The sequence below is a fragment of the Fonsecaea erecta genome (assembly GCF_001651985.1).
Source record: "Fonsecaea erecta strain CBS 125763 chromosome Unknown Scaff3, whole genome shotgun sequence".
Lineage (NCBI taxonomy): Eukaryota > Fungi > Ascomycota > Eurotiomycetes > Chaetothyriales > Herpotrichiellaceae > Fonsecaea > Fonsecaea erecta.
This window is the reverse complement of record NW_017387246.1, coordinates 3,680,703-3,696,729: the sequence shown is the minus strand read 5'-3', so window position 1 is coordinate 3,696,729 and position 16,027 is coordinate 3,680,703. Positions and strand designations below refer to the sequence as shown.

The 16,027-nt window shown below is 53.0% G+C and overlaps 7 protein-coding genes across 7 annotated transcripts; 5 read left to right on the top strand and 2 right to left on the bottom strand.

Moving 5' to 3' along the window:
• Positions 1–1,807: 1,807 nt before the first annotated feature.
• Positions 1,808–3,372, top strand: AYL99_04591 (hypothetical protein; the record flags this gene model as incomplete). The annotated part of the gene is made up of 2 exons (XM_018836105.1): positions 1,808–1,955; positions 2,021–3,372. 2 exons carry the CDS (start codon positions 1,808–1,810, stop codon positions 3,370–3,372), a joined length of 1,500 nt encoding a protein of 499 aa, XP_018695755.1.
• A 535-nt stretch (positions 3,373–3,907) lies between these two features.
• On the top strand, positions 3,908–5,011 carry AYL99_04590 (enoyl-CoA hydratase; the record flags this gene model as incomplete). Its single annotated transcript, XM_018836104.1, has 1 exon — positions 3,908–5,011. The coding sequence occupies one exon, from the start codon at positions 3,908–3,910 to the stop codon at positions 5,009–5,011; it is 1,104 nt and encodes a 367-aa protein (XP_018695754.1).
• A 584-nt stretch (positions 5,012–5,595) lies between these two features.
• AYL99_04589 (hypothetical protein) lies at positions 5,596–6,789 on the top strand (the record flags this gene model as incomplete). Its single annotated transcript, XM_018836103.1, has 1 exon — positions 5,596–6,789. The coding sequence occupies one exon, from the start codon at positions 5,596–5,598 to the stop codon at positions 6,787–6,789; it is 1,194 nt and encodes a 397-aa protein (XP_018695753.1).
• A 160-nt stretch (positions 6,790–6,949) lies between these two features.
• Positions 6,950–7,811, bottom strand: AYL99_04588 (hypothetical protein; the record flags this gene model as incomplete). Its single annotated transcript, XM_018836102.1, has 3 exons — positions 6,950–7,191; positions 7,294–7,457; positions 7,549–7,811. 3 exons carry the CDS (start codon positions 7,809–7,811, stop codon positions 6,950–6,952), a joined length of 669 nt encoding a protein of 222 aa, XP_018695752.1.
• Positions 7,812–8,946: 1,135 nt separating this feature from the next.
• Positions 8,947–10,981, top strand: AYL99_04587 (hypothetical protein; the record flags this gene model as incomplete). Its single annotated transcript, XM_018836101.1, has 9 exons — positions 8,947–9,211; positions 9,306–9,382; positions 9,431–9,515; positions 9,567–9,824; positions 9,871–9,998; positions 10,049–10,355; positions 10,412–10,802; positions 10,857–10,922; positions 10,975–10,981. 9 exons carry the CDS (start codon positions 8,947–8,949, stop codon positions 10,979–10,981), a joined length of 1,584 nt encoding a protein of 527 aa, XP_018695751.1.
• A 645-nt stretch (positions 10,982–11,626) lies between these two features.
• On the top strand, positions 11,627–13,030 carry AYL99_04586 (hypothetical protein; the record flags this gene model as incomplete). Its single annotated transcript, XM_018836100.1, has 1 exon — positions 11,627–13,030. The coding sequence occupies one exon, from the start codon at positions 11,627–11,629 to the stop codon at positions 13,028–13,030; it is 1,404 nt and encodes a 467-aa protein (XP_018695750.1).
• A 531-nt stretch (positions 13,031–13,561) lies between these two features.
• AYL99_04585 (hypothetical protein) lies at positions 13,562–15,979 on the bottom strand (the record flags this gene model as incomplete). The annotated part of the gene is made up of 7 exons (XM_018836099.1): positions 13,562–14,318; positions 14,378–14,579; positions 14,629–14,842; positions 14,940–15,170; positions 15,233–15,292; positions 15,358–15,583; positions 15,645–15,979. The coding sequence occupies 7 exons, from the start codon at positions 15,977–15,979 to the stop codon at positions 13,562–13,564; spliced, it is 2,025 nt and encodes a 674-aa protein (XP_018695749.1).
• Between the last annotated feature and the right edge of the window lie 48 nt (positions 15,980–16,027).

Genomic DNA, 16,027 nt, shown 5'->3' with positions numbered 1-16,027 from the left:
ACCATGGGCGAAATAGAATCCGCATTGCTAGCACTCCCCGGTCTTGGACCGTTGCGAAACTTCTCCTATTTGTTGTTTTCCGTGTCAGCTCTGAGGGTGGCAGTTCGCCCATTTTGAATCGATATCTCTGCTTTGCCATAGACTTCAGTTTCTGCAGAGTTCCCCCCTTTGTGCCCTTTCGCCAACGCTTTACATGCATACGTTGATCGGTTGTCGTCTTTTATCGTCTAGGAGGGAAAAGAAGATCGAGATCTCGAGTCTCGATAAGTTCAAAGAGAGAGGAAGCCAGGGCAGTCTCAGCGGCGATCCCAGTGGAAACAAGAGCAGCATCTGCTTGAAGAGAGCTAGAAGTTGGCCAGTTCCCTTCTTTGAGAGGCAGCATAGATCGACCACAGCCTCGATAGTCAAAGATCGGCCATCCAATTCCTGAGCCCGGGTTTTCTGGCGTTGTCCTAGCATACAACCATATGCATATCCAGTGTCGTGGACATTCATTCCCTTCATCGCCCATATACCGACGACTTTCTGATGTACTTTGCCGAAACTTGTTCCAACGGCCAAACGTCCCACTTGAGAACTGAGATCTTCGGAGACCAGGGGGTCGGAACGGTTACGGCGAGTAACGGATTCTGCTGTGCATTTTACAGTGTTGCCTCAAATGCACCGACTCTAGGTGCACGCCGAAGCTCTCTCTTATCGAGCGGCGTTGTGCCGTGGGACGTTGATGAGAACTTTCCTACAGCGGACGAGCGGGCTGCTCGCTTTCCCCTGTCCACTCGATAAATTAGTCCACGTCGCCTCTCTTTTCTTGCTCTCGTACGTCTCGGGAAATGATCTCGCTTTGACACCTCGGAATGCGAAGCTGAGTTTAACGACAAACTCCACGACAACCTCTACCTCCATATAGCACAGCCCATTTTTCGGGTTGCAGGCAGTACGGCTGTCATTGATGCACAAATGACACACTTGTGACCGGCTCCTGATGCCCTGTCTCACCGTCGACGTTGGTGCCAAGTAATAAACACACAAAGAGCTTCTCTCGCAGCTGCCGGTCTGGGCTAGAACCAATGCTACCCCGTACTCGTATGCTCTCCGTATTCTAAACAAGCCCGGCCGATGTCCCGACACCCCGGAACTCGCCCGAATGGAAGCACGGTATACGGGGTCTGCGTTAACGATATGTCCTTCCCGCCGCTTGGCACACATGGATAAGCTAGGGCTTTTACATACGAGGCTCTCAGCCACCACGGCGTCGTTGCTTGCCATGCCAGTCTATCTCATGGTGCACACTTGCAACTGCATGATAGCCTCGTGCTTTACCGACGTCTATCATGATAGTAGAATGCAGACCTTTCTCGACCTGTTTGAGGGGGTGTGTCTCGATGAACATCATATCCCTGGTTCGAGGGCACAGGGCTTCACAACACACATCAAGACAGCCAGTACTGCTTCAAATCTCAATAACGACCAACTGTTTCGATGCCAAGTGCTGCTGCTGCTGCTGCTGCTCGGAGAACTCCCGAATAGACCTCCAGCACTTACGCAGCCTTTCAGGCTTTTGAACACTTAAAATAGCATCGAAACGAGGCGTTCGGGATGTATGCAAGAGATATACTCACTGATTGGATTTTGGGTGTCATCGAAGTTGGTTCCATGGCCTCTGTGACAAGCCCGACCTGCGCAACGCAACTTCTCCCCTGGTCTCTCTGACCAAGCGACATCGTGATGATATAAATCGAAGTGCTGCCATCTCTGATGCAACGGATATCTCACCACGCACAACTCTCCACGTCTGTATACTCTCAAGATGAAGAACTCCATGTTCTGGCCAGCTTTGCTCCTCGCGATGATATCTGTGGAGAGATCCATCGCTGTCGCCGACGTTGGGGGTCAACCAGGGACAATACCCGCCATGTTTCCCCCTTTTCTTGGAGGCAACTCGCCATGGTTCCCAGGTAATATCACCGTGACTCAATGAAAGGGAGAAGTCAAAGCCTCTAACTCACCTCTACTGATGCAGGCCCAAATGTAACCGACATCCCCTATGAAATCCCCGAAGGATGCACCATCGACATGGCGTCCATCACCAGCCGTCACGGTTCCCGGTATCCAGACCCTGCCGTGTACAAGCAGTGGCTGGGCCTGCAGTCTAAGATCCAGAACTCGTCCGCCACGGCCCAGGGTGCGCTCTCGTTCATCTCGTCCTGGGACCCGACTCTCAAGAATCCGGGCAAACTTCTCACACAGCTCTCGATCGGTGGCTCTAAGGAGCTGTACGACATGGGTGCCGCCTACCGCTGGAGATATCCCGGCCTGTACGCTGACAACACGCCGTTCATTCTCTGGGCCAATGCATTCTTCCCCACCTCGCCCAGGGTCATCGACTCGGCCAGGCTCTTTGCCCGTGGGCTTCTGGGTCCGAACGCAACGACACTCGGCACAGTGTATGTGTTAAACAATACCGATCCGCGGGGCCTCGCGAATTCTCTGGGCGTGTCTGATCTGTGCCCGGCATACAACGATACCATGGGCGGGTCTGCAGCGGCCATCTGGGCAAACATCTACCTCCCACCGATCGCGGCGCGGATCAATGCCCTCACATCACCTAAGGGGGCCGTCAACTTCAACATCACAGACGTGGCCATGTTTCCGCTTCTCTGTGGGTTTGAGAGCGAAATGACCGGCCAACGGAGTCCCTGGTGCGACTTGCTCACCCAGCAAGAGCTGCAAGCGTATGAATACTCACAAGACCTGCGCTTCTACTACGGCCATGGGCCCGGATCCCTCAAGAACAGCACCTTCATGCTCCCCTTCCTGTCGGCACTGGTCTCACGCTTCGTCGACGGTCCGAACAAGACATACACTTCTAGCGACGGGACCACTTTCGTCCCGCCACCCTTGATTGTGGCTTTCACCAACGATGCGCAGATCAACCAACTTGCGAGCCAAATCGGTGTCTTTAACGACCAAGCTCCGCTGCCACCGGACCGGATCCCAGATAATCAACGATACATCTCCTCGCGCTTCGTGACGATGCGCGGCACCATCGGCTTCGAACGGCTGACCTGCACCACGGGGAGCGGCAAACCCAGCCAGACCACACCAGGACAGTTCCTCCGCGTAGTCCTCAACGACGTCGTCTACCCCGTCTTGGGCTGCGACTCGGGACCAGGCCGCTCTTGCCCGCTAAGCCAGTACGCGCAGCTCGTGGCGCAGAAGCAGACTGAGGCGGGAGGCTTCGTGGATGCTTGTTTCGGGGCCAACCAGACTGCTGCGAAGAGGGCTTTAGCCGCGGCCGGCATCACGGGCACCCCCAAGACGACTTTCTTGTCTGATTTGGCTGTGCCTTTTGCATTTGTGGTGAAGCCGTGATGGGATCATGGGGCTTGACCTTGCCAGAAATGATGTTGCTGATGGGAGGGCAGATGGCCTGGTTCCGGGGGTTTGAGGACTGGGTGTATTGCAGGAGTGCGTCGATGTAGAGGGTATCTGGTGTCTCTAGCACACGAACAGACAGACAACATCTACCAGTCGATTGGGTTGGATAGCTTGTATATATGTGTCTAGGAAGTGTGCCCATCTCCACTGGACTTTAGATAACACATCATTGTTGGTAGTCCTTCAAGAGACCGCTTTTACCGGCCCCAGGCTCCCCCGGTTCGGCGATTCGACGGCCTTTCGCGGCTCGGATCTCGGCGTTTCAGGGCTTTGCCTTAAACCAGAGGAGTCTTCTCAATTTGGGGGAAACAAACTCCTTTTCTGCCGTCTCTAACCAATCGACTTTGGACCGCTTGATTTTGCTGGCAGATGTAGCGGACGAGTGTTACCATTCGGACAGAAAGGATTGAATGCCTTGGCTACGACCGCGATACTGGTTTTGAGAGAAGACCTTGCGAATACGGCGATGATGGCTACTTTGAGTTCACCCAGCAGCCGATGCTTAGCCAATCTCCGTAGGGTGCAGCTGCCGTCGAGACGATTCTTCAGCCAGCAGTGTGCGGTGAGCAATGTTGCCTCGCGAAGACTAATTCTTGGTGCACTGCCAGTACGCTCGCCTGCAAGAAACGTCCGACTTTCATGGGCGAGAGGATGCAACGTCGAGGTGGCACAGAGACTGGCACGCCAACAAGCCCGAAGAGGTCTCCATGTGGCCAGGGTGTGTCAGCAGGGCGTCACAGCCTCGAGCAGTGACAAGAACAACAGTGGCGACATCATCTGCTCTGTAACGCCTTCACCCAGCGGGGACGAACGGACCGTCGCTACGGTCACAATATCGAATGCCGATCGACTGAATAGTCTCAACAGCATGCTGATCGAGAAGCTCACGTCAAAACTACGCTCGTTAGCCAGTGATCCAAAGCTGTCTTGCGTAGTCATCAAGGGCGCTATTTCCGAGAGCAAGGTCGCCGCATTCAGTTCGGGGGCCAACATCTTCGAGATGGCCGCGATTAACAACTACCACGACGCAAAAGACTTTATCTCGCGGCTGCACGGGGCCTGCCAAGCTGCCAGGGACTTGCCCGTCGTCACTATCGCGCAGATTCACGGACTGTGCTTTGGCGGAGCCCTGGAGCTGGCGGCAGCGTGTGACTTCCGCTATGCGACGCACGAGTCGACGTTCAGTATGCCGGAGACGAAATTCGGGATACCCTCGGTCATCGAGGCGAGACTGTTGGTCAACATCGTTGGCTGGCAGAGGACAAAGGAATTGGTGTACCTGGCCAAGGTCTACGATGCGAGGGAGATGGAGAAATGGGGCTTGGTTGACGCGTGCTATAGTAGTGCTCAACAACTTCAGGAGGAGGTCGACAAGGTGGTTGATCTTGTTGCTGCCAACGGGCCGGGCGCAATGAGGGCACAAAAGAGGCTGGTCAAATTGTGGGAGGAAACGAATCTGGCATTTGGTGTTAAGGCGGGCGTCGATGCTTTTGCGAGCATGTTTAGCGACGGGGGGTTGGAGCCGGCCAAGTACATGAGGGAGTTTACGGAGAGAAAGCACGCCAAACGTTAAAGTCTGTCGCATTATGGGGTGCGGCTGGAAAGCTGGACGGGCTTAGGTGAAGGACAAGACTACGAGTCTCTCTTAGGAAGAGGTAGGGCCTACACTGGGGATCTAGGTAGGAAATACCGCACAGTAAATCCATCTAGAACTATAAGCCCCCTACTGATACTCAACTCTATTCGTTCGCCCGGTCCTCAACAGGGGCTTCTCTACGCTCCACCTTTTAAAGTCCGTGTCCTTGACAATCAGTCGGTAGCGGTCCTGGATTTGGCGCCATCTTCCAGTGGGCCCTTCTCAGCCTCCCCTGTCGAAGCCACATGTGCTCCTTCAATGGCTTTGGGGCTCGACTCAATGCCGAACTGACACCATAGGGAAGACGATATTGATGGCAGCCGCGGGTTTCGTGATCTTAAGAACGAATGACGCCACGCCAACGACCGAGGCGACTAGTATTTAGTTCGTCCGGCGGAGAAGTCCACGGACAAGTGGTTTCAACTTCTCTCCTGTACCCAATATATGGCCGGAAGTCATCCTCGATAGATAAGATACATCCCCAAATTTCAGTTCAACGACGAAGACTTCGTCAAATAACAATGGCGACCTCAGTGCAGCCCTTCGGGGTGCATTCATCCAAACTCGACGCATCTCAGTCGGCGTCCACACTGGTCACGTTCGAGCCATTTGATCTGCCAACGAGCAACCAGCGCATCCTGGGGCCGCCTCATGCTCAGGGCACAGTCATCCCCTTGGCATTGAAACCATCTGTCCGAGATGGCAATGAGATTGACTTGGACACCGTCGTCAACACTGTAAAATCCCTCCAGGCGCAAGGCGGCATTTTGACCGAGGCCCTCGCCCGTCACGGAACGCTGCTTTTCCGGGGCCTTCCCATCCACAATGCCCACGATTTCAGCAAGTTTGCACACGCCTTTGGATACAAGCCGCATGAAATCATTGGCATCGTCGTCAACAGGCCGGTACTGGCCCCCAACGTGGCACCGGCGAACGAGGCGCCCAAGGATGTACTGATTTACAACCACAACGAGTCTCCACAGGTCCCGCATGCTCCCGAATACATTTTCTTTTATGGGCACCGGGTTCCCGAAAAGGGGGGTGAAACTCCCATTTCGTCGTCTGTGGAACTATTCTACAGAGCACAGCAGGAGATTCCCGAGTTTGTCTCTGAGCTTGCGGAGAAGGGCATTCTCAGCAAAGTCACCTACAAAGTTGAAAAGCAGTACGAAGGTGGTTCGACTCTGAAGCAAGCATTTGGAAAAGAGATCCAGGACGGGGATGACGAGGCTACGAGACGAGCGAAGATCGAGGCTCAGATTGCCCGATATGGGCGCGGCAAGCACACGACGTGGGAGTGGGCAGACGACGGGAGCATCATCCTGACGCACCGGCTGCCAGCGATCCGAACGCAGCCGGACACGAACCTTCCAACTCTCTTCACTGGCCTTGCGGCATACTACCAGAACAACGTGCACAACGCCAACAAGGGGAGGAAGAACTCCGCCCAACAGCTTTTCGGCGACGGCACTCCCATCCCCGAGAAGTACCTGGCACACCTCGCCAAAATTACCGACGAGATCCGCGTACTCCACAAGTGGGAGCGAGGCGACGTTCTCGTCTACGACAACATCATTGCCCAGCACGGCCGACAGCCCTGGGAAGGTGAACAGGAGGATCGTGTGGTGATGGCGAGTCTGTTTGACGGCCACCGAGTGCCGGGTGCGTACGGCGAGGAAGATTGGGCACAGGTTGTGCAGGCTCTTGATGGGTGATTCGAATGCCATTTCTCAAAAACTCAATATTTTGGTCTCCTCCGGCAACCATAGCTTCCATCACAGCCATTTAAGCCCGTGGAATCGGTCCAATACTCTCATGAACAGCTCTATCTAGTTAGCCACCCCTCTTGAGATGGTCTAGTCACTATCCTTGGTGCTACTCATCATCCTCACGCTGGAGTCCGGCAAGCATTCCGTATACCAGCACGCCTTCACCATCCTGTTGGGCCCACCCCTCGGCATTGACAATCCCCTCGCCTATTCGCACATGCGCAACGGTCTTAAAGCCCAAATGGGTATAGACCTCTCTGGCGTGCTGGTTGGTCGCTTCTAGCCAGACAGGCATGTTTTGTTCCTGGGCTTTCTTCAGGAAAGGGTCCACCAGATTCCGAATGGCGCCTGGACCACAATCCAAGAGAGAGGCAAAGTCAGCATCAGTGCTTGATTGGAACCAACTTTCTCCTAACCTAGCAAGCCCTGTTGGGGCTGGTGGGTCTATACCTTTTTCCGATCGAGTTGGCGACCGTGCAATCAGGTTGAGGTACCAGTAGGCTCGATCGCCCAAATACTTCTTCTTGAGAGCGTCGAACTTCGTCCTGTACTCGACAGCTCCTGGCGAAGCAGCCGCAGAATTGGTCACGGGCTTCTCAATCCCCGGAGGAAGCCTATGTGTGTACCTTTGGTGAGAACGGGAAAGTGGCTAAGGGAAACAGACTAGGTGGAGGGGGAGTATGTCTCTCCGAACTCTTCGCTTACCACAGCGCCACTCCAGCCCAGTCGAAAGTGTGGATCAGTATGCCTCCGTTCTCAAACCGAGTCTTGATGTGTGGGAGCCAGTACTGAACCCGGTGGTCCAAGTTCGCCAGCTTGGGGTGGTCTGGGTGTGACTCGCGTCCCATGGACAGGTATCGGTTGAGGGCATCATTCGAGAAAGCCGCCGCGATCACCTGGGCGAATTTGTGCAGGTCTTGCTCCTCGCTCACTGTGCCGGTGGTATGATCAAGTGTGACGGTAGCCATGGTATGTTGTATGACGAAGATCTGAATTTTCTTGGAAAATCTATGAGAGCCTGAGCAGGAAGTGGAATGCATTGAAGAAACATGACTCACTCACTCACTCTGTGCGACAATCGGACAACTCCGCCGACGAATGCTTTCCCACATACAGCCTTGTGCACCCAGCGAGAAATATACACTCGGTCCCGCAAGGTGCACAGGCACTGGATATAGTTTGTCCAAGATATTTCCAGCATGTACTTACGAAACCAGTTCAAAATATAGCACTAAAGGAGACCTCAGGAGATTATCCTTCCTGCAAAACTATACAACCGAGGAGAAAACAGCTTTTCATTACGTTATACAGCCATTCGTTTGGGAAAGGGAGGGGAATGATGTTAATATAGTCAGGATAATGCCATAGCTTGGCTTAAAGCTTGAAGTCCGGTACAATGTCTCTTGTTTTGCTGGGCCTGCGAACTTAAACTCGCCCGCAACGAATATCATCCATTGAGGGTGGTATTGACATTGGGGATAACTCGGCAACAATGGATGTGGAATTTCGAAATCTCCAGACAGTAGCCGAAGCTGTACATAGAACCATGTGCTCGGGGTGGGTAGGCAGGTCCATTCTGGATTGTGTCCGCTGGCGGAACTACTTCCCACGTGTTTACTGCACAACCTCCCACTTCGGATAAGGACTGGTCCCTCTTGCTGTGATGCGATGTGGACCTCCCAGCATATGCTCGATCGACCGTGGAAGGGCGTGACTCGCGTGATAGCACACCAGAGGAGCGAAAATGGCGCGAATTCGACTAGTAGCTGGCTCAACTTACACACCTTGGCGATCTGGGGCATCCGGAAACATCCCCCTTTCTGCAAGGGCAAACGGCCACACCCATCAACTCGGAACCGATGGTGGCGGTGGAGGCCGGACCAGATTCGATGGTGCAAGATGCTCAGAGAATCGCGAGCAGGATCTGGGCGTTGAGGAGATCTCTACTTGCCACGCGAAGAAGAAAAAAAACCGCGGCCGTTGAACGTGGGAGTGACTCGGAAGTGGATACAACTTCAGACCCCCAGGGATGTCTGTCCTATAAAGCTATTCCCCTGGGGCCGAAAGCAGTACTGCACTCCGCGCCCTGTAGAACAGTTCAACATGTCTTTCGAGAGGGAATCCAGTAGCTCCAGCATTGACCATGGCACTGCTACATTTGTAGTAGGACCTGAGAAGACGGTCACTGCGTTGGAAGTGACCGAAGACGGGCCAGACAGCCATGGCACCAGAAGAGATGTCTCAGGGGATGTCCTGGACGACGGGCTGCGACGAGGTTTGAAGGGGAGACACTTTGTGATCATTGCGCTCGGCAGTATCATTGGCCCGGGGACATTCTACGGGTTGGGCTATGCGATCTACCTGTCTGGTCCGCTCGGAGCCTTGTTGGGTTTTGTTATTGTCGGCAAGTCAAGAGTCCCTTAAATCCAACACCGTGTGACCCAATATGCTCATGTTCCCAGGGATCTCGGTGTGGGTCCTGATGCAGAGCGTGGGCGAGATGACCACGCTGTTTCCCATTCACGGAGGATTTGTTGAAGTAGGTGTGTGCCAAATGTGCTTGAAGTCAAAAATAACATGTTATCAGCACGCCGGTCGCTTCGTTGATCCAGCTCTGAGTTTTGCCATGTCGTGGCTGTACTATCTCATGTGGAGCGTCTTCCTCGCAGCAGGTATGTCCTCCCCTCCGAAGAGATTTATATTCATTGATTGATGTTGGGAAGACTGGAACTCCGCCATCCTCATCCTTCGCTATTGGGTGCCAGAATCGAAATTTCCCTCCTACGCCTGGGCACTCATCTTCTGGGCCGTCTTCTCCGTGGTCACCCTTCTCGGCGTGAATGTATACGGGGAGTTGGAGTACTTCTTTGGCATGTTCAAGTTCCTCTCCCTGATTATCCTCTTCATACTTTCCATCGTGGCCGATGTAGGCGGATTCGGTGGTGGATATATTGGATTCAGATATTGGACGAAACCAACCGGTACGTTCCCCAGAACCTACACAGCCGACATAGCTAAACACTTCAGGCCCTATTATACATGGAATCGACGGATTCGGACAGGTCTTCGTCCTCGCGGCAGCCTACTACGTTGGCACGGAAATTATTTCTCTGGCTGGTGGCGAGTCGAGGAATCCGAAGAAAGACATTCCAAAGGTATATTGACTTGAGAGTCGAGAAGGTTGTAACTTAGCTAATTTGAACAGGCTATCAACTCTGTGGTATACCGCATATTGGTCGTCTATATCGGCATGCCTTTCTTCCAAGGACTAATATGTCCATCGGACTCACCAGACCTCCTGAATGCAGACTCAGTGGTTGCATCCTCGCCCTTCACGATCGGCTTCACTAAGGCAGGGTGGAAGACGTCCGGCCATTTCGTCAATGCTCTGATAACAGTGGCGTTCGTCTCCGCAGCCAATGGCGTGGTATATGTACAGTCACGGACTGTCTACTCCTTGGCTTTGAGTGGGAGAGCTCCAAAGATCTTTGCTCGAACGACATCTCGTGGAGGTAAGAAGGATGGATTGAATTCTCACGTCTTAGAGAGCAGAAACTAACTTCAACAGTTCCCTGGGTTGCTATACTCACCTCCAATCTCTGGGGCTTCCTCTGCCTGATGAACCGAAAACTCTCCGCAGGCCAAGTATTTGCGTACATGACCAGCGTCGGAGGCACTGCAGCTTACATCGCGTGGGCCGCCATCATTTTCACGCATCTGCAGATCCGGGCCGCGGCGAAGAAACAGAACATCGACGTCAGCACCTTCCCGTACAAAGCATTCGGGAGCATCTGGATCTACCGTCTCAATTTTGCGTTCAATATCTTCCTCCTCTTCATCCAGGGATATACGGTCTTCAAGCATCCCTTCAACTGGAGGTCGTTCATTGCGTGCTACATCACGATTCCAACCTTTTTCATTCTGTTCTTCGGGTTCAAGCTCTACTACAAGACTCGTTGGTATGTATCATCCCATGAACCCAGAGGGATGTGCCACGTGCTGATCGTTCCAAGGGTCCGCCTCCATGAAGTTGACTTCTCGGATCGCCGAGAATGGGTTGCTCCTGCATCGAAAGCATCGTATGACTCTAGATCATGGAAGAAGAAACTGTGGGACTTGTTCAAAGACTAGTGCTTAAGTTGAGGGACAGCTCTGTGCAAGGAGGCTCTCCTCATGAAAAATAGGCATGGGATTCTTGAACCAGCGTATGCAGATAAATAGGTCTTTCTCAATATAGGGGCACACAACTTCTTGATCCTTTTCAGAAAAGCAACCGTACCCTGGCCGAATTGTCAATCATGTCTATTTGACCACCTCATAGATTTTTCGTAAGCCTCACACTTGCTCATTCCAGAAGCCTAGGCGCTGACCTCCAGGGCTGAAATCTATCTTCAGCCCTCCACTGAAAGAAACACTACAAGCTGCACTCCGATGGCGGAAAGAGCGCCGATGAGTAGTACAGTTGTAAGCCGCAACGAGCAGCATTTCTTAAATGAGCGCATGGGAGTGATATCACGTGTCGTAAGGCCGAGATCGGCCAAGATCGGACATGACCTGGTTGGCTGCTACTCTCGCAGCCTTGCCGTGACAGGGGTGTTTCGGAGTAGTCAGCCCGGTCTGTCAACGAGGACAACGTGAAGACGAGGGGCTAAAGAACAAACTGGACGGATGCCCTCGTCAACCATGTATAAAGATCAGCGGTTTGGCCAGACAAGTCATGAGAAGGTTCCAGGGCGAATTCCAATAACAATCCCGACAACTGTTCTCCTTACTTACCGACGCGATGAATACCACAACTACGAACTACACGGCCGTGCTGGCAAATTTCGCCTCTAATGCCACTATTTCCATGATCCCGTCGAGCTTCCTGGCACTGCTGCCAATTTTCATCCTCGACACATTCTCTGCCATGCTCGCTGGCTCGGTCCAGCCCGTCTATCTCTCGGCAGTCAAAGCGGTAAACATCACATATGGAACAGGCAGCGCTCACGCAGCATATACTGCACTAGACGGCACCGTCTCCTCTCTCTCAGGCCAGATGTTCTTGATGGGCCTCGCTGCTGCCGACTTTGAATTTGAGCATGTTATCAGCAACGCGCATCCGGCTTCGGCCATGTTTCCAGCATTATTCTGCGTGGCGGCGGCCCACCACAAAACCGGCCCAGAGCTTCTGACAGCGATGGCGGTCGGATACGAACTGGCAACTCGCATCGGCGCAGCAAGCACCACACAGGTGGAGTCTATCAGGGGCTTTCACAACCCTGGGCTAAACGGAGACCTTGCCACGGCTGCTGCGGTCGGGCGCCTGATGGGGTGGGACGCCGACACCATCGCCTCAGCCATGGGCCTGGCTGCTTCCAGCTCAGGTGGCCTCCTCGCCTTCGTCAATACTGGCGCAATGACCAAGCGCCTGCATCCGGCCCGTGCAGGTCAACTTGGTGCGGAAGCTGCATTTCTGGCCAACGCCGGAGTCGTCGGCCCTGCGAACGTCCTCGAGAACCCGCTCGGCTTTCTCCATGCTTTCTCACCCAGTCCGCAGCCAGGCCTCCTGACCGCCGGTCTTGGTACGAACTGGACTGGAGAACAAATGATTCTGAAGCTGGCACCTGTCCACGCTCGTGCACAAGGTTTTGTGTATGCCATCAACGCCTATCGGGCCAGCACGAACCAGACTTGGAATCCGGAGGATATCAAGAACGTCACAGTCTATGCGGGCCCCGCGGTTCTGGCGTCGAGTAACTGGATCCCTCGACCCAATTCACTCGTGTCAGCTCAGTATAGTGTTCCCTTTGGCATCGCCGCAGGGCTGACCGTCGACTTGCGAGATCCTCTGAACATGAACGATGCATTGGTGTCAAACACAACCGCTCTATCAATCGCTGAGACCATGCAACAAGTCCAGATTACTGACAATACCCAGGATTTGGCTGGTTACATGACCTTCCAGATGTCGGGGCAAGACATTAACATCACAGCTGACAAGTATCCCGGCATACCTGGTGATCCGAGTTATGTGCAAGCAGCGAAGAACAAATTCGCAAGCGTCACCCAAGCTCTATCGGTGAGTGCTCAGGGTGCTGCTGTGGGGAGCAGGATTGCGGATGTACTTAACGTCACCGATGTGGCGGTGTTGTTGGAGGAAATGGTCCAAGTTGGATCCGCTGCTGCCGCAAATTTTGTGGTTTAGGAAGGATGCAAGCTTTTGGCTTTTTCAGGGTCTTCCTCAACGAGACACCTTCCACTGTAGGATCTCAGTCCTTATGGCAGCCGAGTCCAAGTGAGCAGGGCGACGGTTTTGTTAAAAACCTTTAGCTTCGGGGCGGGACCCACTTCAACTTCAGGGGCCTCAGCCTTGCCCTTTTCTATAAAATCTTCATATGACTGCGTGTCGGTCTTTGCACACTGGCACCGGCTATACCACTGGATACCTGAAACGATTCCTCCGAAAGTGGTTATCGAGCTCGCTTTACGCACAGAGTTCGTCTCCTGACTTTCTTGGAATGAGCAGTCAGGTAGGAGTTATCGATAGAGGCAGAGCACGACAGTTCTAGTCTAGGAAGTGAGTGAGTGAGACCGACTCCGAGGCTGCTCTGCCACAATCATTGGCATGATCAAATCACAATAGGATAATAAGGGTCATCTGTAGTAGTACATAAATCTATTATGCTGCCATTTCTACGCTGAAAACAATCGGGCTTTCCAGCTATCCATGTCTCAGTCATGCCAGTATGAGCCGTCGAGTTTCAGAATGCCCACTCTCGTTCGCCAAGTCGGCAGCTCGTCTTCCATCCCATAGTGCGATATCTCTGTTCGCGCCTCGTCTCAGTAACAACCATACGACATCGTCGTGACCTCCGTAGGCTGCCTCGTGCAAAGGGGTCCAACCCCGATTGTCACGTGGATCTGTCTCGTTTTTGGGATCTCGCTCGAGCAACCAGCCTACCAAACCAACATGGCCGGCTCGCGCTGCAAGGTGGACAGGTCGGCATCCGCTTTTATTCGTGGGGACAGGGTTGGCCTTATTGTCAAGCAGGAAGCGGACCACCGCTTCGTGGCCTTCGCGGACGGCGAGATGGAGCGGTGTGTCCAGGCTCCTTCTCAATTGTGCGTTCATATCGGCACCATATCGTTGGAGCAGTGTCACAGCTGTAGTGCCCGCTCTCGCTGCATCGTGGAGAGGTGTGCTTAGCCACAGGGGATCTCGTGCGTTCGGATTTGCACCGTGCTCCAACAAGAGCTGTACCAGAGCTAGATAACCACGGCTGGAGGCTTCGTGTAAAGGAGTCTTTCCACTCTCAGCTGGCAGGTTGGGATCTGACTCAAACTGCAGGAGAAGCTCAACAACATCCTTGTTGTTGCGGATGACTGCTCTGAAAATCGCAGTCTCTCCTGGTTCCATTATATCTCCATTGGCCTTGATTTTCCATCGAGGTTCAGCTAGCGTGGCTGAATCGGACAACAAATCCCCCAGTGGCCTAAATTGGAAACCTGTTAGCTTCTTTTCTTCCAGCTCTTCATCATGGGACGGCCGCACCGACGCTCGGGATCCTGGAAGTTCGGGCGGGCTCCGATTTTTAGCAGATAAAGCGCTTCCACGGTCAAACCTAGGTCAGCAGCTAGTCTCAACGCCTGGTCTATAGGGTTTGCCGTGCCCGCAAAGTGGTTCACAAGACCTTCGGCAACTGCGTTAGAACCACCGGATGGATGACCGGCATTTTTATCCGCAAAAGAACAGCCTGCTCGCACATTAGACCAAAGATCCAGAATGCCTGCAGGCTAACGAACCAATGGTGAATCCGAAGGACTTGAGATAACCCCTTAAATAGTTCCGGACCGATTGGTATGTGTCGTCGGCAGAACTCGCAAATTTGACCATGGTCGAATGATCGCCATCGACGGGGATCGCTTCTTCGATCTGATCCGGCAGGTAGAATGTGGCAGAGGGTTCTTTCACTACCTGTATATACTCTCCGTTGCGCCCATACATGCCGTTCTCATCCTGCTGAAATGTAAGCCATGCCTCGACTGCTACCTGGGCCAAGGCGAGAACTTGCCTTTGTGACTGCCTTGGTCATTCGTGTCTCATAAAATGATACGATTTTCTTTCCCACAGTCATGTTGATGAACCTCTCCATGGTGGGAGTTATGTGAGAAGAATCAACCTTAACTTCCTGCACCAGCAATGCCCTTTGAGGCTGAGAATCTTCATCGACCATTTTAGAAACGTCGTCAATGCTGATACCACGGTGTGGCACCCCGAAGAAAAGGAACGCATGAGTGGATTTGACTAGTGACCCATTATCCTCATCTCTGGCCCTGACAAGTGTCTATATTTACAATCTCGACGTCAGGTTCAGCCGCTTAAGTGGAGATCAAGAGTTATACGCACATGAGCAATAATAATCCCTCCGAAGCTGTGGCCCAGAAAGACTATGGGCCGATTTCTCTCCTACACATCTCGTGTCAGCCAACGAAAGCGCCGTTTGACGCCACCCAGGAGCGAACGGAACAGACCTCACTGGATTTTCTCGCCTTCCTGAGTTCCATTAGGAAAGACCGGGCATAGTCTCTGGTGGTGTGGACAGATTTCTCTTTCAATTTTGTATTGTATCCGAAAATCATGGTCCTACAGGCCTTCAAATATTTATCATCACGAAGAAAATCGCGGAGCCACATCCTATCATTCCCTCCTGTCCATGAGCCGAAGGCATGGCCGTTGAGACCGGTGACGGCGATAATACTGGGGAAATTCCCACGTCAGGCGTTTTGATATGTCAAAGAAGAATAGTATGAGTACCTACTCAAGAGGAATTCTGGTCCCAAAGGTTGGATACAGTTGAGTAAGACCAAAGAAATCCTGGTCGATATCAATGTCTCTCGTGCCATCCACGTCAATCTGTACTCTTTTCTGGCCAAGACAGCTGAGAAATCTAGGCATGGATGGACTAAACTTGATGATTGCCGTCTGAGTCTCTCCATTGTCTGTGCATGTAGGTGCAAGAGTTATTTTCGATGTTATCGTAGTCTGCTCTGAGGCCTCGAAGTGATGTAAAATGATATCCTTTACATTCTCGGCGGTAAATTCCAAGGGCACATTGCGGGCCCTAACAGTGTTCCTGTTCTTGTTGGTGGCCATATTTGGTCGACTCTATTGCCGCGTATAGGACAACTACTTGAATCAAGT